The 23,330-nt window shown below is 47.5% G+C and overlaps 1 protein-coding gene across 2 annotated transcripts in view; it reads right to left on the bottom strand.

Moving 5' to 3' along the window:
• The window catches only part of LOC112257651 (guanine nucleotide-binding protein G(i) subunit alpha-3-like), a 78,107-nt gene that overhangs the window by 8,487 nt on the left and 46,290 nt on the right, over positions 1 to 23,330 (bottom strand). For both annotated transcript variants that reach the window (XM_042304251.1, XM_042304250.1), the window contains exons 3-7: positions 20,424 to 20,565; positions 16,281 to 16,438; positions 6,636 to 6,764; positions 3,677 to 3,806; positions 1,411 to 1,564 (exon numbers count right to left, since the gene is read on the bottom strand). In XM_042304251.1, coding sequence (XP_042160185.1) covers positions 1,411 to 1,564; positions 3,677 to 3,806; positions 6,636 to 6,764; positions 16,281 to 16,438; positions 20,424 to 20,565 — 713 coding nt within the window. The remainder of the gene's footprint in view (positions 1 to 1,410; positions 1,565 to 3,676; positions 3,807 to 6,635; positions 6,765 to 16,280; positions 16,439 to 20,423; positions 20,566 to 23,330) is intronic.

Below are 23,330 nucleotides of genomic sequence, written 5' to 3'. Positions count from 1 at the left end.
GAAACCCGCTGGCTGGCTGCACCGCTTCGGATTGCGTCTCTCCAGTTAGCCATGTTTCCTTGAAGCAGAGAACGTTACAGTCTCTGATGTCCCTCTGGAATGCTACCCTTGCTCAGATTTCATCAACCTTGTTGTCAAGAGACTGGACATTGGCAAGAAGAATGCTAGGGAGTGGTGCACGATGTGCCCGTCTCCGGAGTCTGACCAGAAGACCGCTTCGTTTCCCTCTTTTTCTGAGTCGTTTTTTTTTTTTTGGTCGCTGCATGTGATCCACTCCGTTACACTGGTTGTAAGGCAGAACACAGGATCCGCATCGCGAAAAACATATTCTTGGTCGTACTGATGGTGAGTTGACGCTGATCTTATATTCAGTAGTTCTTCTCGGCTGTATGTAATGAAACCTAAGATGACCTGGGGTACTAGTGTAAGAAATAACACGTAAAAAAACAAAAAACTGCATAGTTTCCTAGGAACGCGAAGCGAGGCGGCCATCTCTGTCGGCGCCGGAAGTTTCCATAACGATGGTCATTATGGCCAAACAGTTCTATTTTTGTTTCATCAGACCAAAGGACATTTATCCAAAAAGTACGATGTTTGTCCCCATGTGCAGTTGCAAACTGTAGTCTAGCTTTTTATGGCGGTTTTGGAGCAGTGGCTTCTTCCTTGCTGAGCGGCCTTTCAGGTTATGTCGATATAGGACTCGTTTTACTGTGGATATATATACTTTTTTACCTGTTTCCTCCAGCATCTTCACAAGGTCCTTTGCTGTTGTTCTGGGATTGATTCACACCAAAGTATGTTCATCTCTAGGAGACAGAACGCGTCTCCTTCCTGTGAGGAATGACGGCTGCGTGGTCCCATGGTGTTTATACTTGCATACTAATGTTTGTACAGGTGAGCGTGGTACCTTCAGGCGTTTGTGGAGGTCTTCAAACTTGTGGAGGTCTACAATTTTTTACTGAGGTATTTGGCTGATTTCTTTAGATGTTCCCATGATGTCAAGCAAAGAGGCACTGAGTTTGAAGGTAGGCCTTGAAATACATCCACCACAGGTACACCTCCAATTGATTCAAATGATGTCAATTAGCCTATCAGAAGCTTCTAAAGCCATGACATCATTTTCTGGAGTTTTCCAAGCTGTTTAAAGGCACAGTCAACTTAGTGTATGTAAACTTCTGACCCACTGGAATTGTGATACAGTGAATTATAAGTGAAATAATCTGTCTGTAAACAGATGTTGGAAAAATGACTTGTGTCATGCACAAAGTTGATGTCCTAACCAACTTGCCAAAACTATAGTTTGTTATCAAGAAATTTGTGGAGTGGTTGAAAAAGGAGTTTCAATGACTCCAACGTAAGTGCATGTAAACCTCCCACTTCAACTGTACTTGTAGTATGTTTATCACCCACCTGCGTACTCAGGGTAACAGATGGTGAGTGGACTCCTGGCAATCTTCTCCTCAAACAGATCCTTCTTGTTGAGGAAGAGGATGATGGAGGTGTCTGTGAACCACTTGTTGTTGCAGATGGAGTCAAACAGCTTCATGCTCTCATGCATCCGGTTCTATAGAGGAGACCCGGAAACATTGTGTGGAATCAGAACAGGATAACAGTAGAGCTGGGCGATATGGACATAAAAGTCATGCTCTCATGCATCCGGTTCTATAGAGGAGACCCAGAAACACGGTGTGGAATCAGAACAGGATAACAGTAGAGCTGGGCGATATGGACATAAAAGTCATGCTCTCATGCATCCGGTTCTATAGAGGAGACCCAGAAACACGGTGTGGAATCAGAACAGGATAACAGTAGAGCTGGGCGATATGGACATAAAAGTCATGCTCTCATGCATCCGGTTCTATAGAGGAGACCCAGAAACACGGTGTGGAATCAGAACAGGATAACAGTAGAGCTGGGCGATATGGACATAAAAGTCATGCTCTCATGCATCCGGTTCTATAGAGGAGACCCAGAAACACGGTGTGGAATCAGAACAGGATAACAGTAGAGCTGGGCGATATGGACATAAAAGTCATGCTCTCATGCATCCGGTTCTATAGAGGAGACCCAGAAACACGGTGTGGAATCAGAACAGGATAACAGTAGAGCTGGGCGATATGGACATAAAAGTCATGTCGTGATAAACTATTTAGCTTGATAACAATAAATACAACAACAGAAAAATGTAAAGTTGTCTTCCAGCGCCAAGTTAGACAACTGAGATGGCAGCCTTTGATTAAGAAAGTTATCTATTTGACATTTCCAGAGAACGGATGGTTCATATTTTGATATGCAACCTGTCAAAATAGGATCCAGAATGATCAGATTTATTTTGGGCTTTTCAGAGAATTTGCCGACATCTTTACGCATATTGACTTGGAATTGTCTATAACATTCACCATCTGAGGAAGTGGGAACTCAAAACCCTTTCTAACAATAAATAATGATGTTGTTGCTACAGTACCTTCAGAAAGTATTCATACCCCGAGACTTATTCCACATTTTGTTGTGTTACAGCCTGAATTCAAAATGGATTCAAAAATATTATTTACACACAATACCCGATAATGACAAATTGAAAACATGTTTAGACATTTTGGCTAATGTATTTCAAATGAAATTCAGAAATATCTCATTTATACTAAACAAAAATATAAACACAACATGGGCCCCAAAGTGTTGGTCCCATGTTTCATGAGCTGAAATAAAAGATCTCAGAAATGTTCCATACGCACAAAAAGCTTATTTCTCTCAAATTTTTGACACAAATTGGTTTAGTGAGCATTTCTCCTTGCCAAGCTAATCCATCCACCTGCCAGGTGTGGCATATCCGGAAGCGGATTAAACAGCATGATCATTGCACAGGTGCACCTTGTGCTGGGGACAATAAAAGGCCACTCTAAAATGTGCAGTTTTGTCACACAACGCTACAGATGTCTCAAGTTTTACGAGAGAGTGCAATTGGCATGTTGACTGCAGGAATGTCCAACAGAACTGTTGCCATAGAATTGAATGTTTATTTCTCTACCATAAGCCGCCACCAACGTTGTTTTAGAGAATTTGTCAGTATGTTTCAACTGGGGGGGGAAGTATTTCTGTCTGTAATAAAGCCCTTTTGTGAGGAAAAACAAATTCTGATTGGTTGGGCCTGGCTCCCTAGTGGCTACGCTCCTGCGATAGATTAGGGCCTAATTTATTTCAATGGACTGATTTGCAAACATTTTTTAAAACATGTTTTCGCTTCAGCAAATTTTTATTTTTTTTAATCCATTTTGAATTCAGGCTGTAACAACAAAATGTGGAATAAATCAAGGGGTATGAATACTTTCTGAAGGCAACGTACTCACAGAAAGCTGTGACTCTCCTATTGGTAAGTACAACATTAGTTGTATTTTGAGCAATGGCCATATGCTTGTGCTTTCAGAATGCATCTCTCCCTCCTCTGTGCTCACAGTGGGGAGAGGGGGGAGAGTGGCTCGCACCTCTCCCTCAACTCCTCTCCCTCAACTCCTCCAGACTTAACTGAAGACCCCTCTCCCTCTCTCCACCCCTCCCTGCTCTCCCTCCTCGTCCTTTTCCAGCAGCAGGTCATAATTGCTGAGCTTCACACAGAAGATAATGGCCGTCACACCCTCCTTCAGCACCCCTCACCCACCCCTCCCTGCTCTCTCCTCACCATCTCTTCGTCCTCCGCCAGCACCAGGTCATAGTCACTGAGCGCCACACAGAAGATAATAGATGTCACTCCCTCAAAGCAGTGGATCCACTTCTTCCTCTCAGAACGCTGGCCGCCCACGTCAAACATCCTGAGGGGAAACAAAGGGAAACAGGATAAGGGGGAGGTGGGTGACTCAGCAGGGTAAGGGGGAGGTGACGCAGCAGGGTTAGCGGGGGTGACTCAGCAGGGTTAGGGGAGGTGACTCAGCAGGGTTAGGGGAGGTGACTCAGCAGGGTTAGGGGAGGTGACTCAGCAGGGTTAGGGGAGGTGACGCAGCAGGGTTAGGGGGAGGTGACGCAGCAGGGTTAGGGGGAGGTGACGCAGCAGGGTTAGGGGGAGGTGACGCAGCAGGGTTAGGGGAGGTGACGCAGCAGGGTTAGGGGAGGTGACGCAGCAGGGTTAGGGGAGGTGACGCAGCAGGGTAAGGGAAAGGTGACTCAGCAGGGTAAGGGGAAGGTGACTCAGCAGGGTAAGGGGAAGGTGACTCAGCAGGGTAAGGGGAAGGTGACTCAGCAGGGTAAGGGGAAGGTGACTCAGCAGGGTAAGGGGAAGGTGACTCAGCAGAGTAAGGGGGAGGTGCCTCAGCAGGGTAAGGGGAGGTGCCTCAGCAGGGTAAGGGGAGGTGCCTCAGCAGGGTAAGGGGAGGTGCCTCAGCAGGGTAAGGGGGAGGTGCCTCAGCAGGGTAAGGGGAGGTGCCTCAGCAGGGTAAGGGGAGGTGCCTCAGCAGGGTAAGGGGGAGGTGCCTCAGCAGGGTAAGGGGAGGTGCCTCAGCAGGGTAAGGGGAGGTGCCTCAGCAGGGTAAGGGGGAGGTGCCTCAGCAGGGTAAGGTGACGCAGCAGGGTAAATGGAAGGTGCCTCAGCAGGGTAAGGGGAGGTGCCTCAGCAGGGTAAGGGGAGGTGCCTCAGCAGGGTAAGGGGGAGGTGCCTCAGCAGGGTAAGGGGAAGGTGCCTCAGCAGGGTAAGGGGAGGTGCCTCAGCAGGGTAAGGGGAGGTGCCTCAGCAGGGTAAGGGGAGGTGCCTCAGCAGGGTAAGGGGAGGTGCCTCAGCAGGGTAAGGGGAGGTGCCTCAGCAGGGTAAGGGGGAGGTGCCTCAGCAGGGTAAGGGGAGGTGCCTCAGCAGGGTAAGGGGGAGGTGCCTCAGCAGGGTAAGGGGAGGTGCCTCAGCAGGGTAAGGGGAGGTGCCTCAGCAGGGTAAGGGGGAGGTGCCTCAGCAGGGTAAGGGGGAGGTGCCTCAGCAGGGTAAGGGGGAGGTGCCTCAGCAGGGTAAGGGGAGGTGCCTCAGCAGGGTAAGGGGAGGTGCCTCAGCAGGGTAAGGGGAGGTGCCTCAGCAGGGTAAGGGGAGGTGCCTCAGCAGGGTAAGGGGAGGTGCCTCAGCAGGGTAAGGGGAGGTGACTCAGCAGGGTAAGGGGAGGTGACTCAGCAGGGTAAGGGGAGGTGACTCAGCAGGGTAAGGGGGAGGTGACGCAGCAGGGTATGGGTGCTACGGCTTCTTATCGACAAAAGAGATTTGACAACTGATCACACACACACACTCACTTAAGCTCCCTAATATACAATTGACATCACTACTATGGTCATAGACAAGGCTCCTGTCTGTACCGGAGACCCACCCTCACCACTATGGTCATAGACAAGGATTAGGCTAGATTAGGCTTTTCTCCAGACGTGCTACCTGTCCCAGACCTGCTGTTTTCGACTTTCTCTCTCTACCACACCTGCTGTCTCTAACTCTGAATGCTCGGCTATGAAAAGCCAACCGACATTTACTCCTGAGGTGCTGTTCTGTTGCACCCTCTACAACCACTGTGATTATTATTATTCGACCCTGCTGGTCATTTATGAACATTTGAACATCTTGGCCATGTTCTGTTATAATCTCCACCCGGCACAGCCAGAAGAGGACTGGCCACACCTCATAGCCTGGTTCCTCTCTAGGTTTCTAATCTCCACCCGGCACAGCCAGAGGAGGACTGGCCACCCCACATAGCCTGGTTCCTCTCTAGGTTTCGAATCTCCACCCAGCACAGCCAGAAGAGGACTGGCCACCCCTCAGAGCCTGGTTCCTCTCTAGGTTTCTAATCTCCACCCAGCACAGCCAGAAGAGGACTGGCCACCCCACATAGCCTGGTTCCTCTCTAGGTTTCTTCCTAGGTTTTGGCCTTTCTAGGGAGTTTTTCCTAGCCACCGTGCTTCTACACCTGCATTGCTTGCTGTTTGGGGTTTTAGGCTGGGTTTCTGTACAGCACTTTGTGACATCGGCTGATGTAAAAAGGGCTTTATAAATACATTTGATTGATTGACGGAGCAACTCACTTCAATTTAAGAAAGACCGACCGACAGACCGACCGACAGACCGACCGACCATATGGACGGTGCCCCTGCATCAACCCAGCCAATCAGCATTTCTAGGAACTAAATCTTTGCTGAACACATACATCTATGAACAGACTGAGTGTCAACACCACTATTTAAACTGGCCATTAGTTACTTAGTTTAGCTTGTGCTTTGCTTCCTCTGTCTGTCTGTCTGTGTGTGTGTGTGTGTGGGTCAACGCCAGGTTACTCTCAAGGCCTTGTGACGTCGACTGATGTAAAAAAAGGTCTGATCGTATTAATTAAGAACTAATGGATTGTGTTTGTCTAAACAAATTAATGAATTAAGTACGATTATTGAATCCATCTAATGAATGAATTATGTTGACGCTATACCAAATCACCTGTCCCCATCACCTGCAAAACAGTTGTTTGCCTCATTAGGCTCTGGCTTGGCACGGAGCCGACTATTCTCAAATAACTAAGATCTGTCTCAATCAAAATGGTGTGTGTGTAGCTATCGGTAGGTATAAAGACTTGAAACAGCGCTCCTTGAAGGTGTGTGTGTGTGTGTGTGTGTGTGAGGATAGCAGCGGGTGTACTGACTTGAAGTAGAGCTCCTTGAAGGTAAAGTGTGTCTCCACGATGCCAGTAGTCTTGACTCTGGTCCTCAGCACATCTTGTTGGGTGGGGACATAACTCTGTTGGGCAATACGGTCCAGGTCATTCAGATAACTGGAGGGAGGAGAGAGAGGAGAGACAACGAGAAACAGGTCAGGAGAGAGACAGAGAGGGTCAGGAGAGAGAGAGAGACAGACAGTGTCAGGAGAGAGAGAGAGAGACAGACAGTGTCAGGAGAGAGAGAGAGAGACAGACAGTGTCAGGAGAGAGAGAGAGACAGACAGTGTCAGGGAGAGAGAGAGACAGACAGTGTCAGGAGAGAGAGAGAGAGAGAGACAGGGTCAGGAGAGAGAGAGAGAGACAGACAGGGTCAGGAGAGAGAGAGAGAGACAGACAGGGTCAGGAGAGAGAGACAGACAGGGTCAGGAGAGAGAGACAGACAGGTTCAGGAGAGAGAGAGAGAGAGACAGACAGGGTCAGAGAGAGAGAGAGACAGACAGGGTCAGGAGAGAGAGAGACAGACAGGGTCAGGAGAGAGAGAGAAAGAGAGACAGACAGGTTCAGGAGAGAGAGACAGACAGGGTCAGGAGAGAGAGAGAGAGACAGACAGTGTCAGGAGAGAGAGAGAGAGACAGACAGTGTCAGGAGAGAGAGAGAGACAGACAGGGTCAGGAGAGAGAGACAGACAGGGTTCAGGAGAGCGAGAGAGACAGACAGGTTCAGGAGAGAGAGACAGACAGGTTCAGGAGAGAGAGAGACAGACAGGTTCAGGAGAGAGAGACAGACAGACAGGGTCAGGGAGAGAGAGAGACAGACAGGGTCAGGAGAGAGAGAGAGAGAGACAGACAGGGTCAGGAGAGAGAGAGACAGACAGGGTCAGGAGAGAGAGAGAGACAGGGTCAGAGAGAGAGAGAGACAGACAGGGTCAGGAGAGAGAGAGACAGACAGGGTCAGGAGAGAGAGAGAGACAGGGTCAGGAGAGAGAGAGAGACAGGGTCAGGAGAGAGAGAGAGACAGACAGGGTCAGGAGAGAGACAGACAGGGTCAGGAGAGAGACAGACAGGGTCAGGAGAGAGAGAGAGACAGACAGGGTCAGGAGAGAGAGAGAGACAGACAGGGTCAGGAGAGAGAGAGAGACAGACAGGTCAGAGAGAGAGAGAGACAGACAGGGTCAGGAGAGAGAGAGAGACAGACAGGTCAGGAGAGAGAGAGAGACAGACAGGTCAGGAGAGAGAGAGAGACAGACAGGTCAGAGAGAGAGAGAGACAGACAGGTCAGGAGAGAGAGAGAGACAGACAGGTCAGAGAGAGAGAGAGAGACAGACAGGTCAGGAGAGAGAGAGAGAGACAGACAGGTCAGGAGAGAGAGAGAGAGACAGACAGGTCAGGAGAGAGAGAGAGACAGACAGGTCAGAGAGAGAGAGACAGACAGGTCAGGAGAGAGAGAGAGACAGACAGGTCAGGAGAGAGAGAGAGACAGACAGGTCAGGAGAGAGAGAGAGACAGACAGGGTCAGGAGAGAGAGAGAGAGAGACAGACAGGGTCAGGAGAGAGAGAGAGACAGGGTCAGAGAGAGAGAGAGACAGACAGGGTCAGGAGAGAGAGAGAGACAGACAGGGTCAGGAGAGAGAGAGAGACAGGGTCAGGAGAGAGAGAGAGACAGACAGGGTCAGGAGAGAGACAGACAGGGTCAGGAGAGAGACAGACAGGGTCAGGAGAGAGAGAGAGACAGACAGGGTCAGGAGAGAGAGAGAGACAGACAGGGTCAGGAGAGAGAGAGAGACAGACAGGTCAGGAGAGAGAGAGAGACAGACAGGGTCAGGAGAGAGAGAGAGACAGACAGGTCAGGAGAGAGAGAGAGACAGACAGGTCAGAGAGAGAGAGACAGACAGGTCAGAGAGAGAGAGAGACAGACAGGTCAGGAGAGAGAGAGAGACAGACAGGTCAGAGAGAGAGAGAGACAGACAGGTCAGGAGAGAGAGAGAGAGACAGACAGGTCAGAGAGAGAGAGAGAGACAGACAGGTCAGGAGAGAGAGAGACAGACAGGTCAGGAGAGAGAGAGACAGACAGGGTCAGGAGAGAGAGAGAGACAGACAGGTCAGGAGAGAGAGAGAGACAGACAGGGTCAGGAGAGAGAGAGAGACAGACAGGGTCAGGAGAGAGAGAGACAGACAGGTCAGGAGAGAGAGACAGACAGGTCAGGAGAGAGAGAGACAGACAGGTCAGAGAGAGAGAGAGACAGGTCAGAGAGAGAGAGAGACAGGTCAGGAGAGAGAGAGACAGACAGGTCAGGAGAGAGAGAGAGACAGACAGGTCAGGATAGAGCAAAAAGAGAGAGACAGACAGGGTCAGGAGAGAGAGAGAGACAGACAGGTCAGGAGAGAGAGAGAGAGACAGACAGGTCAGGAGAGAGAGAGAGAGACAGACAGGTCAGGAGAGAGAGAGAGAGACAGACAGGTCAGGAGAGAGAGAGAGAGACAGACAGGTCAGGAGAGAGAGAGAGACAGACAGGTCAGGAGAGAGAGAGAGACAGACAGGTCAGAGAGAGAGAGAGACAGACAGGTCAGAGAGAGAGAGAGAGACAGACAGGTCAGGAGAGAGAGAGAGACAGACAGGTCAGGAGAGAGAGAGAGACAGACAGGTCAGGAGAGAGAGAGAGACAGACAGGGTCAGGAGAGAGAGAGAGACAGACAGGTCAGGAGAGAGAGAGAGACAGACAGGGTCAGGAGAGAGAGAGAGACAGACAGGGTCAGGAGAGAGAGAGAGACAGACAGGTCAGGAGAGAGAGACAGACAGGTCAGGAGAGAGAGAGACAGACAGGTCAGGAGAGAGAGAGAGACAGGTCAGGAGAGAGAGAGAGACAGGTCAGAGAGAGAGAGAGACAGACAGGTCAGGAGAGAGAGAGAGACAGACAGGTCAGAGAGAGAGAGAGACAGACAGGTCAGGATAGAGCAAAAAAGAGAGAGACAGACAGGGTCAGGGAGAGAGAGAGACAGACAGGTCAGGAGAGAGAGAGCGAGACAGACAGGTCAGAGAGAGAGAGAGAGACAGACAGGTCAGAGAGAGAGAGAGAGACAGACAGGTCAGGAGAGAGAGAGAGAGACAGACAGGTCAGAGAGAGAGAGAGACAGACAGGTCAGGAGAGAGAGACAGACAGGTCAGGAGAGAGAGAGAGACAGACAGGGTCAGAGAGAGAGAGAGACAGACAGGTCAGGAGAGAGAGAGAGACAGACAGGGTCAGGAGAGAGAGAGAGACAGACAGGGTCAGGAGAGAGAGAGAGACAGACAGGTCAGGAGAGAGAGACAGACAGGTCAGGAGAGAGAGAGAGACAGACAGGTCAGGAGAGAGAGAGAGACAGGTCAGGAGAGAGAGAGACAGACAGGTCAGGAGAGAGAGAGAGACAGACAGGTCAGGAGAGAGAGACAGACAGGTCAGGATAGAGAGAGAGACAGACAGGTCAGAGAGAGAGAGAGACAGACAGGTCAGGAGAGAGAAAGAGACAGACAGGTCAGGAGAGAGAGAGACAGACAGGTCAGGAGAGAGAGAGACAGACAGGTCAGAGAGAGAGAGAGACAGACAGGTCAGGAGAGAGAGAGAGACAGACAGGTCAGGAGAGAGAGAGAGACAGACAGGTCAGGAGAGAGAGAGAGACAGACAGGTCAGGAGAGAGAGACAGACAGGTCAGGAGAGAGAGAGACAGACAGGTCAGGAGAGAGAGACAGACAGGTCAGGAGAGAGAGACAGACAGGTCAGGAGAGAGAGACAGACAGGTCAGGAGAGAGAGAGACAGACAGGTCAGGAGAGAGAGAGAGACAGGTCAGAGAGAGAGAGACAGACAGGTCAGGAGAGAGAGAGACAGACAGGTCAGGAGAGAAAGAGAGAGACAGGTCAGAGAGAGAGAGAGACAGACAGGTCAGGATAGAGAGAGACAGACAGGTCAGGAGAGAAGAGAGAGACAGGTCAGGAGAGAGAAAGAGACAGACAGGTCAGGAGAGAGAAAGAGACAGACAGGTCAGGAGAGAGAGACAGACAGGTCAGGAGAGAGAGAGACAGACAGGTCAGGAGAGAGAGACAGACAGGTCAGGAGAGAGAGACAGACAGGTCAGGAGAGAGAGACAGACAGGTCAGGAGAGAGAGAGACAGACAGGTCAGGAGAGAGAGAGACAGACAGGTCAGGAGAGAGAGAGAGACAGGTCAGGAGAGAGAGAGACAGACAGGTCAGGAGAGAGAGAGACAGACAGGTCAGGAGAGAGAAAGAGAGAGACAGGTCAGGAGAGAGAGAGACAGACAGGTCAGAGAGAGAGAGACAGACAGGTCAGGAGAGAGAAAGAGAGAGACAGGTCAGGAGAGAGAAAGAGACAGACAGGTCAGGAGAGAGAAAGAGACAGACAGGTCAGGAGAGAGAGACAGACAGGTCAGAGAGAGAGAGAGAGACAGGTCAGAGAGAGAGAGAGACAGACAGGTCAGGATAGAGAGAGAGAGAGACAGACAGGTCAGGAGAGAGAGAGAGACAGACAGGTCAGGAGAGAGAGAGAGACAGGTCAGGAGAGAGAGAGACAGACAGGTCAGGAGAGAGAGACAGACAGGTCAGGAGAGAGAGACAGACAGGTCAGGAGAGAGAGAGACAGGTCAGAGAGAGAGAGAGACAGACAGGTCAGGAGAGAGAGAGAGACAGGTCAGGAGAGAGAGACAGACAGGTCAGGAGAGAGAGAGACAGACAGGTCAGGAGAGAGAGAGAGAGACAGGTCAGGAGAGAGAGAGAGACAGGTCAGGAGAGAGAGAGAGACAGGGTCAGAGAGAGAGAGAGACAGACAGGTCAGGAGAGAGAGAGAGACAGACAGGTCAGGAGAGAGAGAGAGACAGGTCAGGAGAGAGAGACAGACAGGGTCAGGAGAGAGAGAGACAGACAGGTCAGGAGAGAGAGAGAGACAGACAGGTCAGGAGAGAGAGACAGACAGGTCAGGAGAGAGAGACAGACAGGTCAGGAGAGAGAGAGAGACAGGTCAGGATAGAGCAAAAAAGAGAGAGATAAAGAATGTGTTAAATATGGATAATCAATAATAATCTCTCAGATTTGGGACAGACACTTTAAAACAAAGTTCCTTTTTGAAGTGTTTTTTGGGCCATCTGTTTTTCCAGGTATGAATCTGTTATTCTATGTGTTCCTATGGGGAAATAGCAGTAAGTCCAAATTCATTGTTTCATCAAATTATTATTATTTTTTTTGTATACCTGAAGGAGTCATAAAATTCCAAATCAAAATGATACCTGGGAAGGGCTAAATGATAGTAATAAGGGCTAAATGATAGTAATAAGGGCTAAATGATACCTGGGAAGGGCTAAATGATAGTAATAAGGGCTAAATGATAGTAATAAGGGCTAAATGATAGTAATAAGGGCTAAATGATAGTAATAAGGGCTAAATGATAGTAATAAGGGCTAAATGATACCTGGGAAGGGCTAAATGATAGTAATAAGGGCTAAATGATAGTAATAAGGGCTAAATGATAGTAATAAGGGCTAAATGATACCTGGGAAGGGCTAAATTATAGTAATAAGGGCTAAATGATAGTAATAAGGGCTAAATTATAGTAATAAGGGCTAAATGATAGTAATAAGGGCTAAATGATAGTAATAAGGGCTAAATGATAGTAATAAGGGCTAAATGATAGTAATAAGGGCTAAATGATAGTAATAAGGGCTAAATGATAGTAATAAGGGCTAAATGATAGTAATAAGGGCTAAATGATACCTGGGAAGGGCTAAATGATACCTGGGAAGGGCTAAATGATAGTAATAAGGGCTAAATGATAGTAATAAGGGCTAAATGATAGTAATAAGGGCTAAATGATAGTGGGAAGGGCTAAATGATACCTGGGAAGGGCTAAATGATACCTGGGAAGGGCTAAATGATAGTAATAAGGGCTAAATGATAGTAATAAGGGCTAAATGATAGTAATAAGGGCTAAATGATAGTAATAAGGGCTAAATGATACCTGGGAAGGGCTAAATGATAGTAATAAGGGCTAAATGATAGTAATAAGGGCTAAATGATAGTAATAAGGGCTAAATGATAGTAATAAGGGCTAAATGATACCTGGGAAGGGCTAAATGATAGTAATAAGGCCTAAATGATACTAATAAGGCCTAAATGATACTTGGGAAGGGCTAAATGATACTAATACGGCCTAAATGATACTTGGGAAGGGCTAAATGATAGTAATAAGGGCTAAATGATAGTAATAAGGGCTAAATGATAGTAATAAGGGCTAAATGATACTAATAAGGGCTAAATGATACTTGGGAAGGGCTAAATGATAGTAATAAGGGCTAAATGATAGTAATAAGGGCTAAATGATAGTAATAAGGGCTAAATGATACTAATAAGGGCTAAATGATACTTGGGAAGGGCTAAATGATACTAATACGGGCTAAATTATACTAATAAGGGCTAAATGATACTTGCGAAGGGCTAAATGATACTTGGGAAGGGCTAAATGATACTTGGGAAGGGCTAAATGATACTTGGGAAGGGCTAAATGATACTTGGGAAGGGCTAAATGATACTTGGGAAGGGCTAAATGATACTTGGGAAGGGCTAAATGATAGTAATAAGGGCTAAATGATAGTAATAAGGGCTAAATGATACTAATAAGGGCTAAATGATACTTGGGAAGGGCTAAATGATACTAATACGGGCTAAATTATACTAATAAGGGCTAAATGATACTTGCGAAGGGCTAAATGATACTTGCGAAGGGCTAAATGATACTTGGGAAGGGCTAAATGATAGTAATAAGGGCTAAATGATACTAATACGGGCTAAATGATACTAATACGGGCTAAATGATACTAATACGGGCTAAATGATACTAATACGGGCTAAATGATACTAATACGGGCTAAATGATACTAATACGGGCTAAATGATACTAATAAGGGCTAAATGATACTTGCGAAGGGCTAAATGATACCTGGGAAGGGCTAAATGATACTTGGGAAGGGCTAAATGATACTAATACGGGCTAAATGATACTAATACGGGCTAAATGATACCTGGGAAGGGCTAAATGATACTTGGGAAGGGCTAAATGATAGTAATAAGGGCTAAATGATACTAATACGGGCTAAATGATACTAATACGGGCTAAATGATACTAATACGGGCTAAATGATACTAATACGGGCTAAATGATACTAATACGGGCTAAATGATACTAATACGGGCTAAATGATACTAATACGGGCTAAATGATACTAATAAGGGCTAAATGATACTTGCGAAGGGCTAAATGATACCTGGGAAGGGCTAAATGATACTTGGGAAGGGCTAAATGATACTAATACGGGCTAAATGATACTAATAAGGGCTAAATGATACTAATAAGGGCTAAATGATACTTGCGAAGGGCTAAATGATACCTGGGAAGGGCTAAATGATACTTGCGAAGGGCTAAATGATACCTGGGAAGGGCTAAATGATACTTGGGAAGGGCTAAATGATAGTAATAAGGGCTAAATGATAGTAATAAGGGCTAAATGATAGTAATAAGGGCTAAATGATACCTGGGAAGGGCTAAATGATACTTGGGAAGGGCTAAATGATACTAATAAGGGCTAAATGATACCTGGGAAGGGCTAAATGATACTTGGGAAGGGTTAAATTGTTTCTCACCTGTTGTTTCTCTCTACATTGTTGGGAAGGGTCCGTCAGCATTTCACTGTTAGTCTACACCTGTTGTTTCTCTCTACATTGTTGGGAAGGGCCCGTCAGCATTTCACTGTTAGTCTACACCTGTTGTTACTCTCTACATTGTTGGGAAGGGCCCATCAGCATTTCACTGTTAGTCTACACCTGTTGTTACTCTCTACATTGTTGGGAAGGGCCCGTCAGCATTTCACTGTTAGTCTACACCTGTTGTTACTCTCTACATTGTTGGGAAGGGCCTGTCAGCATTTCACTGTTAGTCTACACCTGTTGTTACTCTCTACATTGTTGGGAAGGGCCCGTCAGCATTTCACTGTTAGTCTACACCTGTTGTTTCTCTCTACATTGTTGGGAAGGGCCTGTCAGCATTTCACTGTTAGTCTACACCTGTTGTTACTCTCTACATTGTTGGGAAGGGCCTGTCAGCATTTCACTGTTAGTCTACACCTGTTGTTTCTCTCTACATTGTTGGGAAGGGCCCGTCAGCATTTCACTGTTAGTCTACACCTGTTGTTTCTCTCTACATTGTTGGGAAGGGCCTGTCAGCATTTCACTGTTAGTCTACACCTGTTGTTACTCTCTACATTGTTGGGAAGGGCCCGTCAGCATTTCACTGTTAGTCTACACCTGTTGTTTCTCTCTACATTGTTGGGAAGGGCCTGTCAGCATTTCACTGTTAGTCTACACCTGTTGTTACTCTCTACATTGTTGGGAAGGGCCCGTCAGCATTTCACTGTTAGTCTACACCTGTTGTTACTCTCTACATTGTTGGGAAGGGCCCGTCAGCATTTCACTGTTAGTCTACACCTGTTGTTTCTCTCTACATTGTTGGGAAGGGCCTGTCAGCATTTCACTGTTAGTCTACACCTGTTGTTTTTCCATTCCTAACTTGTCCAGTGTTGGTGATGGCGTGCACAACTGGAGCTGCTTCTTCTTGTTTTTAGCTGATAGGAGTGGAACCTGGTGTGGTCGTCTGCTGCAATAGCCAATCCGTGACAAGGACCGACCAGTTGTGCGTTCGGAGATGCCGTTCTGCACACCACTGTTGTACTGCGCCGTTTATTTCCCTGTTTGTGGCCCTCCTGTTAGCTTACACGATTCTTGCCATTCTCCTTTGACCTCTCTCCACAACGAGCTGTTTTCACCTACAGGACTGCGCTGACTGTCACTAGAGGGCCAGTATAGGCTGGCAGGCTGTCAGTTGGAGAACCCTGGTCTAAATATTCAGTACATGTATAAATAAACTTAGTTCCTTATTTTAGATTCTGGTGTACAAATATCGTATACTGTACTTACACAATCTAGTGTGCAGCTTATAGGCCACAGTAAATTATATTACTCTTTGACGAAGGCTCTAACTCAGAACTGTCACTAATTCAAATTATAACGGAAATGGAAAAACAATATACTACAACCTACAGTGACACATGAATTTACAGTGTAGAGCAACTCTAATATTTCCTAAGTGAAATGGTAACAGCTTTGACAACCAGCTGGGTAATGTCTGTGATGACAGTGTTTATCATAATCTCCCATTGCATTGTAGAACACCATCAGCTGTATCAGCTAGCTAGCTGGTCTACATTCTGAACAAGCTGCAGTCTAAACGAGCCATATCCAAGGCGATAAGCAAGACCAGTCTTGTCCATCTCTACTGTAAGCTTTTACATAGCAACAAAAAAGCGAGGTTAAGTTTCAGTCATGTTTGACAAGAGGATGTTGTCAGTGAATTAAGAAATCCTGACAGTCGTTCCTATAGAAGTGAATCTGTCGACAGCATTGTAAACTGCCAGGGTGTATCTTTGTGGCACGTATTTGTATTGTGAAAATAAAACCAGTCTATAAGCATAACAAGTGGGGTACAGCGCGTGTACTGTGTGTGTGTGTGTACACTGTGTCCGTCTGTGTGTGTGTGTCTTACTAGGATGCGGAGTCGTTGAGCTGGTACTCTCTGGAACGCAGGAAGCAGGTCTGGACCCCGCTGTCCGTCCACAGTTTCCGTATCACACCGGTTAGATCTGATGAGATCACACCCTCCTCCGTTGTACCAGCCAATACAAACAGCTGACGAGCATCGTCCTGGTAAAATAGACATGCTCATTAGACCAGTGATTCGTTGATTGACCAGTGTTTCCCAAAATGCATCTGGGACCCATACTTCCAGATATGTCATATATTCCAGAACAAGATCACCTGATTCAACTGGTTAACTAAGCAGAACAAATATATAAACGCAACATGTAAAGTGTTGGTCCCATGTTTCATGAGTTGAAATAAAAGATCCCAGAAATGTTCTATTTGCACAAAAAAAAAAAAACGTATCTCTAAAATGTTGTGCACTAATTTGTTTACATCCGTGTTAGTGAGGATTTCTCCTTTGCCAAGGGAATCTATCCACCTGACAGGTGCGGCATATCAAGAAGCTGATTAAACAGCACGATCATTACACAGGTGCACCTTGTGCGGGTGGGGCAATAAAGGCCACTCTAAAATGGGCAGTTTTGTCACACAACACAATGCTACAGATGTCTCAAGTTTTGACGGAGCGTGCAATTGGCATGCTGACTGCAGGAATATCCACCAGAGTGGTTGCCGGATAATTTAAATGTTAATTTCTCTACCATAAGCCACCTCCATCGTCGTTTTAGAGAATTTGGCAGTACTTCTAACCGGCCTCACAACCGCAGACCACATGTAACCACGCCAGCCCAGGTCCTCCACAGAGTGCCCCATGGTGGTGGTGGTATGGGCAGGCATAAGCTACGGACAACGAACACAATTACATTTTATCAATGGCAATTTAAATGCACAGAGATACCGTGATGAGATCCTGAGGTCCATTGTTGTGCCATTCATCTGCCGCCATCACATGTTTCAGCATGACAATGCACAGCCCCATGTTTCAAGGATCTGTACACAATTCTTGGAAGCTGAAAATGTCTCAGTTCCATGGCCCACATACTCACCAGACATGTCACCCATTGAGCATGTTTGGGATGCTCTGGATCGATGTGAACGACAGCGTGTTCTAGTTCCCGCCAATATCCAGCATCTTCACACGGCCATTGAAGAGGAGAGGGATAACATTCCCCAGGCCACAATCAACAGCCTGATTAACTCGATGCAAATGGTTGTCACACCAGATACTGACTGGTTCCACACCCCTACTTATTTTTTAAGGTATCTGTGACCAACAGATGCATATCTATATTCCCAGTCATGTGAAATCCATAGATTAGGGCCAAGCGGCAGGGTAGCCTAGTGGTTAGAGCATTGGACTAGTAACTGAAAGGTTGCAAGTTCAAATCCCCGAGCTGACAAGGTACAAAATCTGTCGTTCTGCCCTTGAACAACCCACTGAAATTGTTGCATGTTGTGTTTATAAATTTGCGTTCAGTGTATAATCCCCAACCCACTAGATACATTGAATCAGATGTGCTAGTCTAGAATAAATAGAACAGGTGAAAGAGCTTTGGGAAACACTGCCATATGTTTATGAAAGACGAATGTCCCCCCCCCTTCCCTCCTCAGGAAAACCCCGGAAGCTGCAAAACCTTCCAACTCTGCGTCCAATAAAGGCTCAGTTCTAAGGGCATACATCCCTACAGGTCCATTCCCTACAGGTCCATTCCCTAAGGGTCCATTCCCTAAGGGTCCATTCCCTACGGGTCCATTCCCTACGGGTCCATTCCCTACGGGTCCATTCCCTACGGGTCCATTCCCTACGGGTCCATTCCCTACGGGTCCATCCCCTACGGGTCCATCCCCTACGGGTCCATCCCCTACGGGTCCATTCCCTACGGGTCCATCCCCTACGGGTCCATCCCCTACGGGTCCATCCCCTACGGGTCCATCCCCTACGGGTCCATCCCCTACGGGTCCATCCCTACGGGTCCATTCCCTACGGGTCCATTCCCTACGGGTCCATTCCCTACAGGTCCATTCCCTACGGGTCCATTCCCTACAGGTCCATTCCCTACAGGTCCATTCCCTACGGGTCCATTCCTTCAGGTACAGTGCCTACAGGTACATTCCTACAGGTACAGTGCCTACAGGTACATTCCTACAGGTACAGTGCCTACAGGTACATTCCTTCAGGTACATTCCTTCAGGTACAGTGCCTACAGGTACATTCCTACAGGTACAGTGCCTACAGGTACATTCCTACAGGTACATTCCTACAGGTACAGTGCCTACAGGTACATCCCTACAGGTCCATTCCCTACAGGTCCATTCCTACAGGTACAGTGCCTATAGGTCCATTCCTACGGGTCCATCCCTAGAGGTCCATTCCTTCAGGTACAGTGCCTACAGGTACATTCCTACAGGTACAGTGCCTACAGGTACATTCCTACAGGTACATTCCCTACGGGTCCATCCCTACGGGTCCATTCCTACAGGTCCATTCCTACAGGTACAGTGCCTACGGGTACTTGCCTACGGGTCCATTCCTACGGGTCCATTCCTACGGGTCCATTCCTACGGGTACATGCCTACGGGTCCAGTGCCTACGGGTCCAGTGCCTACGGGTCCAGTGCCTACGGGTCCAGTGCCTACGGGTCCAGTGCCTACGGGTACATGCCTACGGGTCCAGTGCCTACGGGTCCATTCCCTACGGGTACAGTGCCTACAGGTACAGTGCCTACAGGTACAGTGCCTACAGGTACAGTGCCTACGGGTACAGTGCCTACGGGTACATGCCTACGGGTACATGCCTACGGGTACATGCCTACGGGTACAGTGCCTACGGGTACAGTGCCTACGGGTACATGCCTACGGGTACATGCCTACGGGTCCAGTGCCTACGGGTCCAGTGCCTACGGGTCCAGTGCCTACGGGTCCAGTGCCTACGGGTACAGTGCCTACGGGTACATGCCTACGGGTACATGCCTACGGGTACAGTGCCTACGGGTACAGTGCCTACGGGTACATGCCTACGGGTACATGCCTACGGGTCCAGTGCCTACGGGTCCAGTGCCTACGGGTCCAGTGCCTACGGGTCCAGTGCCTACGGGTCCAGTGCCTACGGGTCCATTCCCTACGGGTCCAGTGCCTACGGGTCCATTCCCTACGGGTCCAGTGCCTACGGGTCCATTCCCTACAGGTACAGTGCCTACGGGTACATGCCTACGGGTACATGCCTACGGGTCCAGTGCCTACGGGTCCAGTGCCTACGGGTCCAGTGCCTACGGGTCCAGTGCCTACGGGTCCATTCCCTACAGGTACAGTGCCTACGGGTACAGTGCCTACAGGTACATTCCTACAGGTACATGCCTACGGGTACAGTGCCTACGGGTACAGTGCCTACGGGTCCAGTGCCTACGGGTCCAGTGCCTACGGGTCCAGTGCCTACGGGTCCAGTGCCTACGGGTCCAGTGCCTACGGGTCCAGTGCCTACGGGTCCAGTGCCTACGGGTCCAGTGCCTACGGGTCCAGTGCCTACGGGTCCATTCCCTACAGGTACAGTGCCTACGGGTACAGTGCCTACAGGTACATTCCTACAGGTACATGCCTACGGGTACAGTGCCTACGGGTACAGTGCCTACGGGTCCAGTGCCTACGGGTCCAGTGCCTACGGGTCCAGTGCCTACGGGTCCAGTGCCTACGGGTCCAGTGCCTACGGGTCCAGTGCCTACAGGTCCATTCCCTACAGGTACAGTGCCTACAGGTACAGTGCCTACAGGTACATTCCTACAGGGACATTCAAATGTGAGACCTGTTCGGTAGACGATGAGAACTCTAAAGACTCAGCTCATCAAATACAGATGGGCATGGGTTCGTCAAACCCTTTTTTCAGCTTGAGACCCAAATGACAAATTGACCGTCCTCTGGTGACTCAAATCGCCCTCCAAAAGACTCAAATTAAGATGAAATAGCATGTGATTATAGACGTAGCTCATAACTGGCGACCCACCTCTCACACGCCAGACCCACTTTGGGTCCCAACCCACAGTTTAAGAAAGCAGGGCATTAAAAACAGACATGATACGAACCACTCATTAAGAAAAAGATTTCCTTAGACCATAAAGTTACAAAGTTACGTCGCGTTGTGTTGTGTGCCTACCGCTCGTGCTGCGTCCCCAAAGTCTATCTTTAGTTGTCCCATGGCTCTGATGACGGCGATGATCGACTGGATTGTGTTGCTGTACACCACCACTCTGTACTGTTTACACTCCTCCTCAGAGTAGCCGGCCTCATGGATGATTCTGAACAGGAGAACATTCAAAACGTCATGCTAGTTTAGATTTCAGATAAAGTCACTCGGTCTGGTCCAATATCCACACTTGAATATCATTAATTAAGTTGTCGGTCCCAAAAAAAAAAAAATAGAATAAATTTTTTTAAATACAACTTAACAACACTTGGTATGAATCAATGGATTAGGCATGTATTCTACGTAATGTGCACTGTGGAACATTGTCACTCTGGTCTAAGGAAAATCTAACTGAAGTTTTGAACTTTTCTGTATGTGTGACCATTCAAGCCAAGACATTTCCAAAACCAACCAACTGTTAACAGGTCTATTGTGCGAGTAAATAGGCATGCTTAATGTGGGAATCCAGGGTTGGTAGTCTATTCAGGCCATGCCAGGCTAGCTGCTGGCCTCTGTGGCCATTGTGTTATGTAATGTGTGCTTCCTCCATCGTCTCTCTGCCTGAGCATCTCTCTATGCAACACACACACACGACAGAAAGAGATGAACTCAGCTGGCAATGGCAATTATCCCTGCACCATTAAACCCTCACAAAAGACAGTACTGTACATCGACAGCATATTATCTGAATGACAGTTAACGGTTTAACTAATCAGGTTAACTGTTTAATAAGTTAAAATAGTCAGCTATATAACTTACAAATGTCAAAACCAGAAATAGTAACAGTAACCTTTTTGGTTTATGCAAGTTTGTTCAATTCAGTTTGGACTGCAACGCTACTGTCCTGTTGTATGTGAGTTTGAATGCTATTTGGACTGCAACACTACTGTCCTGTTGTATGTGAGTTTGAATGCTATTTGGACTGCAACGCTACTGTCCTGTTGTATGTGAGTTTGAATGCTATTTGGACTGCAACACTACTGTCCTGTTGTATGTGAGTTTGAATGCTATTTGGACTGCAACACTACTGTCCTGTTGTATGTGAGTTTGAATGCTATTTGGACTGCAACGCTACTGTCCTGTTGTATGTGAGTTTGGATGCTATTTGGACTGCAACACGCTACTATGGTGTTGTATGTGAGTTGGAATGCTATTTGGACTGCAACGCTACTGTCCTGTTGTATGTGAGTTTGAATGCTATTTGGACTGCAACGCTACTGTCCTGTTGTATGTGAGTTGGAATGCTATTTGGACTGCAACGCTACTGTCCTGTTGTATTGAGGAATGCTATTTGGACTGCAACGCTACTGTCCTGTTGTATGTGAGTTGGAATGCTATTTGGACTGCAACGCTACTGTCCTGTTGTATGTGAGTTGGAATGCTATTTGGACTGCAACGCTACTGTCCTGTTGTATGTGAGTTGGAATGCTATTTGGACTGCAACGCTACTGTCCTGTTGTATGTGAGTTGGAACTATTTGTCCTGTTGTATGTGAGTTGGAATGCTATTTGGACTGCAACGCTACTGTCCTGTTGTATGTGAGTTGGAATGCTATTTGGACTGCAACGCTACTGTCCTGTTGTATGTGAGTTGGAATGCTATTTGGACTGCAACGCTACTGTCCTGTTGTATGTGAGTTGGAATGCTATTTGTCCTGTTGTATGTGAGTTGGAATGCTATTTGGACTGCAACGCTACTGTCCTGTTGTATGTGAGTTTGAATGCTATTTGGACTGCAACGCTACTGTCCTGTTGTATGTGAGTTGAATGCTATTTGGACTGCAACGCTACTGTCCTGTTGTATGTTTGAGCTATTTGAATGCTATTTGGAACTATTTGCAACGCTACTGTCCTGTTGTATGTGAGTTGAATGCTATTTGACTGAATGTCCTAGTTGGAATGCTATTTGGACTGCAACGCTACTGTCCTGTTGTATGAGTGAATGTTGAATGCTATTTGGACTGCAACGCTACTGTCCTGTTGTATGTGAGTTTGAATGCTATTTGGACTGCAACGCTACTGTCCTGTTGTTGTTGGAATGCTATTTGAGTTGAGTTGGAATGCTATTTGGACTGCAACGCTACTGTCCTGTTGTATGAGTTGAGCTATTTGGAATGCTATTTGGACTGCAACGCTACTGTCCTGTTGTATGTGAGTTGGAATGCTATTTGGACTGCAACGCTACTGTCCTGTTGTATGTGAGTTGGAATGCTATTTGGACTGCAACGCTACTGTCCTGTTGTATGTGAGTTGGAATGCTATTTGGACTGCAACGCTACTGTCCTGTTGTATGTGAGTTTGAATGCTATTTGGACTGCAACGCTACTGTCCTGTTGTATGTGAGTTTGAATGCTATTTTGGACTGTCCTGTTGTATGTGAGTTTGAATGCTATTTGGACTGCTACTGTCCTGTTGTATGTGAGTTGGAATGCTATTTGGACTGCAACGCTACTGTCCTGTTGTATGTGAGTTGGAATGCTATTTGGACTGCAACGCTACTGTCCTGTTGTATGTGAGTTGGAATGCTATTTGGACTGCAACGCTACTGTCCTGTTGTATGCAACACTACTGTCCTGTTGTATGTGAGTTTGAGCTATTTGAATGCTATTTGGACTGCAACGCTACTGTCCTGTTGTATGTGAGTTGAATGAATGCTATTTGGACTGCAACGCTACTGTCCTGTTGTATGTGAGTTGGAATGCTATTTGGACTGCAACGCTACTGCTATTTGGACTGCAACGCTACTGTCCTGTTGTATGTGAGTTGGAATGCTATTTGGACTGCAACGCTACTGTCCTGTTGTATGTGAGTTTGAATGCTATTTGGACTGCAACGCTACTGTCCTGTTGTATGTGAGTTGGAATGCTATTTGGACTGC

This window comes from Oncorhynchus tshawytscha, linkage group LG22, assembly GCF_018296145.1.
Source record: "Oncorhynchus tshawytscha isolate Ot180627B linkage group LG22, Otsh_v2.0, whole genome shotgun sequence".
In the NCBI taxonomy this organism is placed as follows: domain Eukaryota; kingdom Metazoa; phylum Chordata; class Actinopteri; order Salmoniformes; family Salmonidae; genus Oncorhynchus; species Oncorhynchus tshawytscha.
The sequence above is the reverse complement of the archived record's forward strand: the minus strand, read 5'-3'. Positions and strand labels throughout refer to the sequence as shown.